Source organism: Tenrec ecaudatus, chromosome 5 (genome assembly GCF_050624435.1).
Source record: "Tenrec ecaudatus isolate mTenEca1 chromosome 5, mTenEca1.hap1, whole genome shotgun sequence".
In the NCBI taxonomy this organism is placed as follows: Eukaryota; Metazoa; Chordata; class Mammalia; order Afrosoricida; family Tenrecidae; genus Tenrec; species Tenrec ecaudatus.
This window is the reverse complement of record NC_134534.1, coordinates 34453773-34468328: the sequence shown is the minus strand read 5'-3', so window position 1 is coordinate 34468328 and position 14556 is coordinate 34453773. Positions and strand designations below refer to the sequence as shown.

At 36.8% G+C, this 14556-nt stretch overlaps 1 protein-coding gene across 31 annotated transcripts in view; it reads left to right on the top strand.

Moving 5' to 3' along the window:
- Positions 1–14556, top strand: part of RIMS2 (regulating synaptic membrane exocytosis 2) — a 575734-nt gene that overhangs the window by 338524 nt on the left and 222654 nt on the right. For 29 of the 31 annotated variants that reach the window (XM_075549390.1, XM_075549379.1, XM_075549382.1 and 26 more), the window contains one exon: positions 11074–11142. In XM_075549390.1, the coding sequence (XP_075405505.1) occupies positions 11074–11142 (69 nt within the window). The remainder of the gene's footprint in view (positions 1–11073; positions 11143–14556) is intronic. The other 2 variants (XM_075549409.1, XM_075549406.1) reach the window with 1 other exon arrangement.

Sequence of the window (14556 nt, the reverse complement as noted above, 5' to 3'; positions counted from 1 at the left end):
ACTCTTTATCACATATAGCATGGCCCTGTAAAGAGAAACTTTTAAAGAAACAAATTTAGAACTAGGAAACAAGACATGCCAGGTCCTAAGATGATGAATTGTACAAAATATATCATAAGTTTATATACTAGCAATTAATCATTAAAAGGTTATTACAATATTTTAATTCTTAAAAGAATTGAAAACTGCAAACACATTTTACAAAATAAGTGTAAGAATTGGGTACTAAAAGTCTAAAATTTTAAAAATGAATTAAAAAAAGCCTAAAATATATTGCTAAAGAAGCTTGATGAACTAAAGAGATTAACAGATAGTTCACTTTGCTAGATTGATAGATTGAAAAGTTCTTACTACTTTGATGGTATTTCTCTTCAAATTGGTTAATAGATCCAACATAATTTCGGTCAATGGATGCTAAAATATTTATGAAAATATGTAGCATCTATAACAGCAACCAAAAAAGGGGGTGGGGCAAATTTATAGAACTTGCGATCCCTACCTTCCAAATTTCTAGAAAACTACAACAAACAAGCTATTGGTGATGATTTACAAGAGAGGGACCAAGACAGTTCAATGGGAACAGAGTGATTAACAGAAGAATAATAGAACAAAGCTCTCTAATTAAAGTCAAATATATTGGTGGTGGTGGTGGGGCCACTGAATCCATACCGACTCACCGGAGCACATCACATGACAGAATGAAACTGCCTGAGCTGGGGACCATCCTTGTCATTGCTACTGTGTCTGACCGTTGTGCTCCAGCCACTGTGTCAGACCGTTTCTTTGAGGGTCTATCCCGGGGGTCCTCAAACTCTTTAAACAGGGGCCAGTTCACTGTCCCTCAGACCCATTGTAGGGCTGAACTGTAGTTAAAAAAAAAACCATGAACTAATTCCTATGCACACTGCACGTATCTTATTTTGAAGTATAAAACCAAACGGGGCAAAAACACCGAGCGGGCTGGATAAATGTCCTCGGCGGGCCGCACGTGGCCCGCGGGCCATAGTTTGAGGACCCCTGGTCTCTCCTTTTTTCATTGACCCTCTCTCCTTTGCAAAGCCTGATGTCCTTTTCCAGGGCCTTATTCTTCCTACTAATATGTCCAAAGTGCATGAGACAAAGCTGTGCCGTCCTAGGTTCAAAGGACCATTTGACCGGCCTGTATTTCTTCCAAGACAAATTTGCTTCATTTTTTTTGGCAGCCTGCAATTTAGTCAATATTCTTTGGCAATAGCACAATTCATATATCACATAAAATCATAATTGCTCCATTACATCCATTTTTCTTAGGTCTTTCTTACTCCTTGTCCCACTCACATATTCATTTGACACTGTTGAAAATACCATGAGGGGAAGAGGGTGAACCTTCCTCAGTTAATACCATCAGAATGGGGTCCCCAGAGGTTAAATAGTTGCATCCACGAGGAAGATGGGGGAGAGTAGTGGCGTCACTAGGAGATTACGCTGGGGGCCACCTCAGAGGGAATGACAGCCAAACAACTTTCTAAAAATTGTTTTGAAGTTTCAACAGAAATGTATTATTTTTAATAAAAAGATCCATGTAGTTCGTTTCAATAGAAAAATCTTTTTTTGGAAGCCCTGCTTACATATATCGATATATTTACAAGGTCCAAAGTGTGTGCCAGTGTCCGTGTTCATCCTTCTCACACACTCTGGAGAATCTGCACGGTGAAGTTTGGAAGCGTGTAGTTTCATCTGGGTGTGCTTACATTCCACATGGGTATTTCGTTGCCAGTGTTTTTAGAATTGCTTACTTTGTCAAAGTTCCTGGTGTTTTGGCTACACTATTATGGTGTACTTAGTGTCTGTCAACTTCTATGAATAACTTTTTGAGAATGAAGTAGCAATTAAAGGAAAAGATGAAAATTAAAAGACTTTGACTTAGTTACTAAGAATATTATAATTCAATGTGGCAAGATTTTACAATATAATTTTGTTGTTATATTCATACAACCTAGGAAATACTACAATTTATAAATTTGTTTATCACATCTCTCTCACTGCCCTTGAGTCAATGCTGACTCACAGCAACCCAGTAGGCCAGGGTTGAACTGCTCCTGTGGGTTTCTGAGACTGTAACTCTTTATGGGAGTAGACAGCCCCATCTTTCTCTCGAAAGGCGACTGATGGTTTTGAACTGCTGACCTTGAATTTAGAAGCACAATGTGCAACCACTGCACCTCAAGGGGTACTTCTATCTGTCACATATTATTCTATTATTAAAATTGATCATAAATATTACTAAGGATTCTTTTTGGTCTAGTATGGAAGAAGGTTCATGGGGAGTGTGGTGGAGGTGAGACACTACTGATGAATATTGAATAAACACATGAAAATATACTCAACACTTTTGGTCATTAGTGGAAATATAAATTGTAACCACACCTACTCAAATTCCTAAAATAAGTAGTGGTGCTGAAGCAATTGAATATCCATCTGCAAAAAGATTAATTCACATTCTGCCTCACAGAATCCACACACACACAAAAGCATAGAATGAATTATAGATCTAACTATAAAAACTAAAACTAGAAAACTCTAAAAATAAAAAATAGTAGAAAATCTTCATTAGTCAGTTAGTAAGAAGTTTCTAGATACAACACCAACTGCACAATGAATAGAAGAACTGGGTGATCAATTGGGCTGCATCAAAAACAAGCCAAAATCTTATAGAAAATGAAGGCAAGCCATCTTTTTCATAAAGCATTTGCGTCCAGAATAAATTTTAAAACCCTTGAAACTCAGTGGTAAGAAGACCAACACAGCAGTGAAGTACAGGGGCTTCGGGAAGTTTGTGGGGAAATCCCATTATTTTTCATTCTATCTTTCCACAATCTTCAAACTTTCTGATGTTCCCTGTATTTCTTAATTCATGTAAGTGGTATCGTACGAATTTGTCCTTTTGTGTCACCTGGCTCCACTCAGCAGAGCATTCTCTGTGTTCTTTCATGCTTTGGCTTGTTTCCGCTCTTCAATCTTCTCTCAGCTGACCAATACTCCATTGTATGTATAGACTGCACTTTCTTTTCCCATTCATCCATTGGTGGACATGTTAGATGCTTCCATCATTGGGCTATTTTTTTTAAGTGCTTTAAAACTTGCTTGGTAGTTTTTGAAACAGTTGGGAAAAAACTTACCGTATTACCAAACTGTTCGATTCCCAGGGCTATATCCAAGGTAAAAGAAAACATATGTTCTGCCAAAGGCGTGTTCATGAAGATCTGTAGCAGCATATACTTAATGGCCAAAAACTGTCGCTCACATAATTAATAAAGGGCGGTATATCCATATAGGGAATTACTGTTGATAAGAGGAACACAGCAGTGACACATCCTTCAATTTGGTTGAATCTCAAAAACATTATGTTAAATAAAGATGCCAAGTGAAAAATATGGTATATTGTAATTTGTATTTAGATAGCATGTCCATCAAGAGAGTCCAGGTCTGGGTAAAATGAAAAGGCAGCAAAAATGAGGATAAGAGATCTTTTCAGGGAGATGAAAATGTTCAGAAATTGTATTGTGATTTTTCACAACTCAGAAATGTTACTAAATGTTATTGGATTGTATATTTCAAACCAGTTACATTCATGCGATACAAATTACAACACAATTTTACAATTTCAGTGAAAAAATTACAGAAGAAATAGACAAAGCAGGGTTTAAAGGCCATTCTGAATAATTGATAGAACAGGTGAACAGGAAATAAGTCAGATGATAGGCTAGACATTGGGCTGCTGACCTAACAGTCAATTACTAACTCCCCCCATCCCCCAGCTGCTCCACAGGAGCAACATGAGGCTGTCTGCTCCTTTAGTTACCGTCTCAGAAACCTTGTAAAGGCTTGTTCTGAATCAGAATTGATGCAGTGGGTTTGGTTTGGGAGAGGACATAAACACCACCACCAAATTTGGTCCAGTTGACATGTATAGACCATTCATCCAGCAAGAACAGAATACTTTATATTTGCACTAAGAATATCTCAATAAATTGAAGAGTATTTAGGTTCCACCAAGTATATTATTGACCATGATGAAATTAAATTAGAAATCTAGAAAGTGATCTTGGTAAAATTCTCAAACAATTGGAAACTATATAACACACTTTAAATAATCAAAGGTAGAAGACCCCTTGTGGGATTCAGAGACTGTAGCTCCTTATTCCACCATATTAACAAAGTAAACTAAGAATCTTAGAAGATTCAGTTGAAGCCTTTGACAAGATCCAGCATCCATTACCTAAGAAACTCTAAGCAAAGTAGAATTAGAAAGGAACTGCAGCAACCTGGTAATAAGCATCTCTGAAAACTGACAGCTGATATAACATTTACCAGTGAAATAAATGGACCAAGAGTTGTGCGAACAGAACAAGGGAATAATACTGCCTGGTTTAAAATTAGGAAAGGTGTGTGTCAGGCTTATATCCTCTCTCCATACTTATTCAGTCTCTATGCTAAGCAAATAATCCGGAAAGCTCTATCATATGAAGAAGAATACGGCATCATGATTGGAGGCTTAATTTAAAAAAAACTGATGCGCAAATGACACAACCTTGCTGAAAGCAAGGAGGACGGGATGCAGTTGCTGGCGAAGATCAAGATTGCAACCTTCGGTGTGGATTATCCCTCAGTGCAAAGAAGACCCAAAACCTCACCCCTGGATCCTTGCTACCATGGTGACAAAGGGAGAAAAGATTGAAGTTGTCAAATGTTTCTTCCTGCTTGGTTCCAGATCGGGACTCATGGAAGCAGCAGGCAGGGGAGCAAGTAACACATTGCTTTGGGCAAACCTGCTACATATGATCACTTTAACATGTTCAAAGTCAAGGGTGTTACACTGAAGACTAACGTGTGCCTGCCTGAAGCCATGGTATCTTCGGTTGCCTCATAAGAATGTGAAAGTTGGAAATTGAATAGGAACACCTAAGCCTTCTCCAATCTTTAGGCCATCTTCCTATAGTCCAGCACACAGGTTAAATAAATACTGTAAAGAGATAGAGCTATGTATGACACATAACTTTCTCGATCGAACCAAACACTTTCCTTTTGCTCTGTTGAAGACTGCTCTTAGTTCATATATAGGTTCCCCATGAGCACAACGAAGATTTCCAGAAATTCCGTTCTGAATGCACTCCATCACGTGTTCTGATTTATGCAGTCTAATGACTTTGCATAGTCAACAAAACACAAGTAAACAGCTTCCTGGTATTCTCTGCTTTCAGCCAAGATCCATCTGACCTCAACAATGATATACCTCATTCCATGTCCTCTTCTGAATCCAGCTTGGATTTCTGGCAGCTCCCTGTTGATGACAGCTTCCATTTATGTAGAATTTCCTTCAGCAAAATTATCTCTTCCAGTTACTAAGTCAGGTCGCTGTCTTTCAAATTTCTTGGCATAGATGAATGCTTCCAGTTCTTCATTAACTTGTTGAAACATTTCAGTTGTTATTCAGTCAATTCCTAGAGCCTTGTTTTTGGCTACTGTCTTTAATGCAGTATATATATATATTATATATATATATGCCAATTATATTCTAATTGTATTGCAATAGAACTGTTTACAGTGATGAGAAAAAACACTCCTCATAGCAAATAACAGCAAAGAAGAAGGTTTGAAAGATACTTTGTATTACAGGACACGCTTTTGTGTGTTTTTAGGAATTTATCATTATATCATATTCTTAGTGTCTAGTTGAGGACTATAATTTCTACCCTGGATTGTTTCATTTCAGCAAGATGGAAATTAATTTGATTGGAATGTCATTTACCTACAACGGAATCCCCCATGCTTAGTGCACACTTCAGTTAATTGTGATAAATGTGTATGCCCACATGACCAACCAATCTGTCTTGGAAGAAGTTTGGCCAGAGTGCCCTTAAAGGCAAGGATGGCAAGACTTCATCTTACGTACTTTGGGCACATTGTCCTTGGAGAAGGGCATCGTGATTAGCAAAGTGAGGGGTAGTGAAAACAGAGGAAGGGCCTCAGCAAGATGGACTGACCCTGAGCCTACACGATGGGTTTAGGTAGAAGAAGAATTGCAAGGACCGTTTAGTGTTTTGTTGTGCGTAGGGATGTTATGGGTCATAACTGATTTGATGGCACGAGCAACAACACATGACCATCACAAACCATGGAATATCTTCCTCTTCAAAAAAATTCTATTAGACTCTTCCCACTTAATCACCATTCTCACCCGTGGTTTCAGGAATCACTGATCCAATATCTATTGAAATAGATTGACTTCTTAAAGAAGTTTTTGTTTTTGATTGAAACTGAGTCATTGAGAATGTGTTTTTATCTGTCATCATTTGCTCAGCAAAATGATGTTGAAAATCAACTTTGTTTTTACATATATCAACACTTAATTCAATTTTTTACTGTTGAGGAATATTCTATTATATGGATGAGTAGCTATTTGTTCATTTAATCTCAGAATAATAAGGCTGCTCTGAATATTCTTGTGCAAATCTTTTTGCACATACCTTAAGTGTCGATGCTTACATGCTCCTTGTTGAGTTTTCTTTTTCTTGATCAGTATAGTTTGATGTATGCCAAGTCTACAAATCTTTTAAGAGAAACAGCTTTTGGTTCCATTGATTTTTCGTTATTGTTTCTAGTCTGATTTTTATGTCTTTGTTATGTCCCTTTTTTACTTTCTTTGGTATAACTTGACCAGACCTTTGTGGATTGACTGAGCTGCCCCTAAGGTAACCAAGTCAAACTGTCAACAGCTTTCTAAGGGAGCATGTTAACAGTTGGGAACAACCATGGGAAACTACGATCCAGAAACCACTCGGATGAAGTTAGGTCTGAAACTCCTGCTCTAGATGCATTGCTGTATCACCTCAAATGACAATCTCGGCATCTTTCAGGGACTCAAATCATGTCTTTTAAAATCTTCCCTAAGTTTCAGAACAAAAACAAGCCTGAAGGGGCAATTTGAGGATTGTAGAGTGGATGAGGTAAAGTTTCCAAACAAAATTCTCGTACGATAGCCCTTCATCGCCTCAGAGAGTCAGCAGGGGCGTTGCTCTGATTGGGAAAAACTAATCCCTCTGAGCAGCTTCCCTTGCTTTTTCCTTGTGAACGTAATTTCCACTTCCTTTCTTGTTTGGGGCGGGGTGGGGGTGGTGTTTACAAACAGCAAAGTTTCTTTCAGGCCTGGGTACAGACAGGCTGATGCGCACAGCATGGCTGCCACCCATTCAGGGACGAGTCACTATGGACTGTCCAGAGAAGGGGCATGGGTGTGCTTGTAGGGTGACCGGCGGCTTTAATGGCTGTTGTTAGTTGCCATTGAGTTCATTCTAACTTCTGGAGACCATCTCTGAAGTAGGACTGCCCCCAGGACTTTCTACGCACGTCCTTTGGAGAGCAGACCAACAGGCCTGTCTTCTAAAGTGGGTCCTTGGTAGCCATCAAGCAAAAACTTTTTTGTCTTTTTCTTAATAAGCCCCTTTGATTGTCCTGTAATCTTTTCAAAGATCTATCAAGATTATCACTTTACACCCCTATCCTACTCTAATCCCCCTCCCCCCAAAAAATGCTGCAGCTTCTATAACCTTTTGAACAAACTTTTCTTCTCCACCTTGAATTTAAATACCATATCTATTTGTGTGTAAGCTGAGTTCTTCAGCACATTTTTAATGCAGTTTTTGTGAGAAAATTGGCTGATATTCGGGTTGTCTTATACTCCAGTATATACGGTAGTCCAAAAAGCAGTCATTCAACAGTACAAGGGAAAACTGCGTGGGTTTAACTCGGGATAGTTGAGGGTCTGAGTTTTATCTTTTCACTATTGTAGTAGAGTGGACTTTCTTAATATGATTGATGTCTCTCTAACTCCCACTAAGTGACTGGGAGACCATACATTTAGGACTGTGAAATACTAAGAGAGGGGATTGATTGTTTTAGTTGCCACTCTCCTATTTCTAAAGAACTGCATTAGAAGCAGGAAGAGGGAGAGTCCCGGGACCATCAAAGAAGAAGCCCTGCACTTTCAAGATCCCTGAGTAAAGTGGTGGAGGGTAACATCAGAGGCACCATGCCTATGCCAAGGAGACCATGGGACAAAGCCAAGGAACCTTGTGGAGGGCCTGTACCCGCCCTTAAGCCCTGGCACCATAGCGAAGCCCACAGAAGCAGAAGCCTAGGGACTATGAGGCTGAGATGCTGAGGATCAGAGAGACTATGCTACTGGCCGAGGAGAGGAGAGGCGGTGGACCAATGAGCATTCATTCTTCCGTGCAATAGAGAATATATGTTCTTTTTTATGTACAGATAAAATATTGTACTAAAATTTATTAATTACACAATACATGCTTATGGTTTAAATTCAAAAGGATATTTAGTTAAATTTCCCACTCCTTTTCCTCAAACATGTTCAAGTGAATTATGCTACTATATCTTTGCAGATAGTGTTATGAATATATAAAGAAATGAATAAAGCTTTTGTTTCATTTTAAAATAGTAAGAGTAATGTCATCTGTGCACTCAGATTTCCAATTTACTTTCCATTCTTTGATCTTTATCAAAAGTTTAACGAGAATTTTAGTATGCACACTTGACAAATTCTAGTGCCAACTAACAATTATTTTCCTCAATGATATGAAATTAGAATCTAACTGTGCGCACTCTTTCTTTCTAGCATGTTATGATCAGAATTTAACCTTTGTGTGCAGTACGAAAAGGCTTTTAAAATTACCCAGAAATAGAATTAAAATATAATGGGATATTTCCACAAACTTTTTGAATTCCATCCATTTGTTATGAGAGCTAATCAGAACCACCAGCAGCTACCTGGGAGCAAGACTGGGCTTTCTACTCTATAAACAGTTACAGTCTCAGAAACCCACAGGGGGCGTGCTGTGAGTTGGCAATGACTCACTGGCAGTGAGTTTTTAATTATCATTTTATGTATCGATAATGTTTGCTAAAATGTACGGACATTTTTACCACGTTCCTTGTCATCTTTTTTTATGTGTGTGCATTTCATTCCTTCCTTCTGGGATGAATTTCTTGTTTTTTAGAAGTGTCTTCAGTGAAGAAATGAATATGACAGACTTTAGTTTTGTAAATATGTATTTCTTATTCATTCTTGATGGGAAGTTTCACTGTTAGAGAAAAGCCTATGTTGTCTGGCATTCTCAGCCCTCTGACATGGTTGTTCCAGTATTTCTGGCTTCCAACTTTGCAGAAAAGTCATTTTCTTTGTTTGTTTTGTTGTTTTCTTTCATTCATGTTCTGATTCCAACGAGGAAATGATTTCCAAACAAAGTCAATACCTTCATTAAGAATACAAGTATGAAAAAAAAGAATACAAGTATGAACAATAATAATACCTGTAATACTACTATATGCATAATTGTATACATCACACAACTGTACAAGAGCTTCTTTAAGCATCTCTAGGAACATAGTATTAAAAGCTTACTGCTAGATGAAGGGCCGGCAGCCCTCACCAGCTGTCCTGCTGGTACGATGGTGACTGTGAGAGATTTGGTGGACTGCTTCCATACAGATTTACAGCCTTGGAACCCCGTGGGCAGCTCTAGTCTGCCCTGCAGAGTATCTGTGAATTGTAAGTGATTGGAGAGCAGGGGGGTTGCATTTGGGATAATTACTGTTATCAGTATTTTCTCATTTTTGGCATCAATGTTTTTCAAAATTTTATTAATGTTCCCAAGTCATATTTTCATATTACTGGCAATGATACAGATTTTAAATTAAGCTTCTAATTGTTTTCATTATGTAAGCTATTTAATTCATGTTTGTATGTGCTGCAGTGTGGCTCAATTTACTTATTAGACTTGATAACTTATTTTAACTTTCTTAGGACTTTTCAACTTACATAATTATGTTATTCCTTGTTTCCCAATCTGTATTCCGTTCATTTTTTCCTTGTGGTAGCACGTTCGTTGTCTCGGACATGTAGTGTACTGCCAGATGGATGAGTTTGAAGGGAACATTCTTGATTGTCCTTAGTCTTAGAGAGAAAACATTGAGTATTTTATAAAGGTGTGATGTAAGCTGTTTATTTCCTAAGGACGCCCTGTATCAGTTTGGGCACCTTCCCTTCTGTTACTAGTTTTCTGAGATCTTTTATATTGACTGGACGTTATGCTTTATCAAATGCTTATTCTGTCTATGAAATAGTTTTCAATTTGCATCCATGTAATGAAATAGCTCTAGCATAATAGAATCCAATTAGGGAGGAAAATGAAATTGAAGTAGATTTCAACATAATTTTTTCTCAATCTTTGATGCCACTACTGTTGTCAAGTCAATTCTGATAGGTTTTAAATAAAATTCATTTAGTTTATGTGACTAATATGTTGGCAGCTGTGTAGCATTTTCTCTGTAAGCTTCTCTTCAGTCGCCCAAGCTGCACAACCTGTGCCTAACTCAATTGCATTTAAAATAACCCAATTTACAATTTAGATATCATAATCAATATTGTGAGTGATGTATTTTTCATTTTCTTTTGAAATCAATAGAGAAACAGGTTCAACTGAATAGTAAAAAATGTACTCTGTAATATTATCAGTGAGTTTGCTTTTCTGAATTCAGGAGTATCATTTATTAATTATATGCATTACATTTATTAGCCATGAATATTAAAAGAATAATGTTTTTGAAATAAACATATTGTTATGTTTAAAAGTTTATCTGGTCTCCAAGGCAGTCATCTAAATGTATTTGACCATGACTTGAGTGGACTTATCTATTTTCCAACATATTTTATCAATCAACTTCCAATTATATGTATATATATATATTATTCAAATTTAAAACTTGAATTTTATAACTTCGTTATAAACTTTATCACATACCTTTTGAGAATTCATGTATAAATAGTTTTTCAGTTACCCAAATCTGCACATCAAGAAACTTGTGTGAAAATGAATGTTGGTAGTTTTCCTTCTAGATATAACTGTTTTTTTCTGAAATGTCTTATTCAGATTCCTTTTATTTATGTTTCGGGTTGTGAGCATTTTTTGGCTACTATTTTTCACATAATCATTTTAATTATTGTTATTTACTTCATAGGATCAAAGAGAATAAGTGACAGTGAAGTTTCTGATTATGACTGTGATGATGGAATTGGTGTAGTATCAGGTAAGAATATTCTGTTTTGTAGAATTAAGATGGGAATGTAATCACTATTATGTAAAAAAATTAATGAGAAAGAAGCAGCTTACTTTCTTGATAGCCCAAACAACTTTATGACAATATTATGACTGTATTAAAAAGTGAATAACTCTTTACTATAACACCTTACTCTTTATTAGATTGAACATTAATATTGAAAGATGTCAGAGGAGAAAATATTTATAAGCATCCTATTGGTTATATGACCAAATAATAAGAATTATGCTACAAATTTGGGAAGTTATTACACAATTATATAAAATTTTATACCACACTGACATTGTTTAAAACAATAGAAGAAGAAACCTTTTTTTTAACATCACTAAAATGCCCAAATATGGGATAGGCATTTTGTTGTTGTATTAAATATCCTGAGATCATTTTCCTAAACATCTATATTTTTAAATTACAGTAACACAGCTTAAAATATTGCTTCATCTTATGCTGTTGTCTGAGTTGAATACTTCATATAAGTACTGGTTTTTTTATGAATCCTGAAAAGATAGTTTTATATATTTGTGTTTATGTGTATATATAGATAATATATACACTCATATAGAAACCAACATCCCACTACTATCAAGTCAATTCCAACTAATACTACCTCTAAATAAAGTTTCTGTGACTAAATCATTATAGGAGTCGACAGCCTTAGGTTCGTCTTTCCCCCGTGGGAAGGCTGGTGGGTTTGAACTTCAGTACTTGCGGTTAGTAGCCCAACAACTATTCCATTGTACCACCAGCACTCTGTATATGTGCAGTTCTCTGAGCATTATTAAACTATTTTGATCTGATTCTTCTTGAAAGTTCATTAAATGAAAAATTAATAATTAGAACGATGGCAGATAATGTTTACACTGATCCACAGAGATGAATGCTTTTATAGAGTCGAGAAAATGTCATATTTAGTATATCTCAAGGCTTTTATTTTTTCTTTCAAAATGGAAAAATTTTACTTAATACAGATTTTTTGTTAGTTTTAATTCTGTCAAAGGAATTGTATATTTTGGAAAAAGTTAAGTAGATTAGGCAGACAGCTTCATCTTTCTCCTCCGAAGCAGCTGAGGGCTTTGAACATGGCACTTGCCGCTCAGAGTCCAGCCCTTACCCAACTGCTTCATAAATATTTCTTGGTTTCTGTCGTTAGGACAAACTTTTCACTCATAGGAACAAGGATACTGTACTGTGGTTTCTGGAATGTTAAGTGTTTATCATAATAACTATGATAAGCATATGAATTCTGATAATTAATGTCTCTTATTCTTTTCCTTTCTGTATACCCTTTTAGTTTTAAAGTCCAGAATTAAAACTAGTTTTAAAAGAGGATAAATAATTGAAAATTTATTGATAATTTGATGTCAGTCAGATCAATCTGAAAAATGGTTCAATTTTTAACAGTTTTCATATCTCACTGCCCTTGAGTCAATACTGACTCATAGCAACCCTATAGGACAGGGTAGAACTGTCTCTGTGAGTTTCTGAGACTAACTCTTTATTGGTGTAGAAAGCCCTGTCTTTCTCTGAGGTGGTTTCGAACTGCTGACCAAGGGGTTAGCAGCTCAACTTGTAACCACTCACTATGCCACCAGGGCACTAATCTGCATATCTACATGCAAAACATGAGCAATTATGCATACATGCAGTGTACATTCATGATTAGATGATGAAAAAGCTTATTAATATTTTAAACACTTAAAACTAAATAGTAATGCTTCTACACCAGCCAGTTGTCCAGGCAGATAATTGTTTCTACCTATAGATGGAAAGTCTGTCAAATTCAGTTATCAATTACAGCCATTCATAGGCCTTTTAACCTGGACTTTTAATCTTTTCTCCAAAAAGATTTTTTGTGTGTGTCTCTTCTCTTTTCAATTTCAATCATTATTTTCTCTTTTTTTTGTGGAATATAACACATACAAGTACTTAATAAGGGTGATATACCAATAAACCTCTCTCTACACATACAAGTACTTAATAAGGATGATATACCAATAAACCTCTCTCTACACATACAAGTACTTAATAAGGATGATATACCAATAAACCTCTCTCTGTGTGCTTTTTTTCTCTCCCCCTTCCCTTCCCTCCGCTTCCTTCCCTCTGTCGCTCCTCCACTCATCCCTTACCTTATGACCCCTGGCCTCCTAGTAGTCTTCAAAATCTTTCCCTTTGGTGTGAAACTGTCAGAGGGAACCAATCTCTAACAACCGAAGGGTCAGTAGGTGAAATTGTACGGTTATAATACATAAAGATTATAGTAAAGTTATAGAGGATAGGAAAGATAGGAGAGAGAGAGAGTAAAATAAAGGAGTCAGACACATTTTATGGTAGCATGCTCACCTCAGTCCCTCTTGGTGGTTCATAAGGGTGGAGGTGAAAGAAGAGTCTTTACTATCTTGGGACATTTGTAGGTAGCTGTAAGACATGCATATTCAGTAGTTACATACATCACAAGGTGGGTGGTATCTACATTAAGGTCCCTGAGCTCATAGGTGAGGAAACCTAATTAATACTTGCTGTATTCGGGGAAGGTGTGAGAGTTGAGGCGCTGGGTGACAGGGCAGGAAGAGATAGCAACAGGATGGCTGCTTCTGTAGGCGATACAATCAACCCGTGCTCACTTTAAGGCAGCAGAGTTGTTAGGGGAGAACGATCCTGTGGGAGCGATAAAGCAGGATAATGTACTTGGGCTTTCCCTCTAACTTAACCAAAGTGGTGGCTTTATTACCGTGGAGTACCTGCTTTCCAGATTCCCTCTGTTATAATTTAGGGAATACAGTCCTGGCCATAACTCCTTCAGTGTTAGTTTCCCACATGAAACCAATTTTTTCTTTATAATAATGGTGTCATGAAATATTTATCTAAAATAATTATCCAAAGAGTATCTTTTCAGCGCTATTTTCTTCTTTCCTTCCTTCCTTTATTATTTTTATGGAGCTATTTTCAAGCGAAATTTTATTCAAGCTTGCAAAGGCAGATGTCTTGAGAATTGCCTGTACTTGACCTAGTGTTCTTCATATATTCTTATCTTACTTATTCTGATTAACTCATGTCAGAGGTAATTTTGATATTCATGTGATCATATACAAAGTTGGTTGAAACTGGTTGGTATTGAGGTGTAAGTTTCTCTGGTAAGAAATTCCAGGCATGTAATTTGTACCTCAGAATACAGTGAGCTATTTTACATGTGTGGGGGGTGTCATTATGCATAAAAATGACTAATTGCTTGACTATTAGCTGAAAGCGTGGGGCTTTTAACCCTCTCTGAGGCACCCCGGGTTTTAAAACTACTTGCATATTTTGCAAATTAGCTCTTAAAATTCACCTATGATGTTCTAACTTCCTAAGTCAGTTATCTATCCCCAATAGTAAATTTTTATC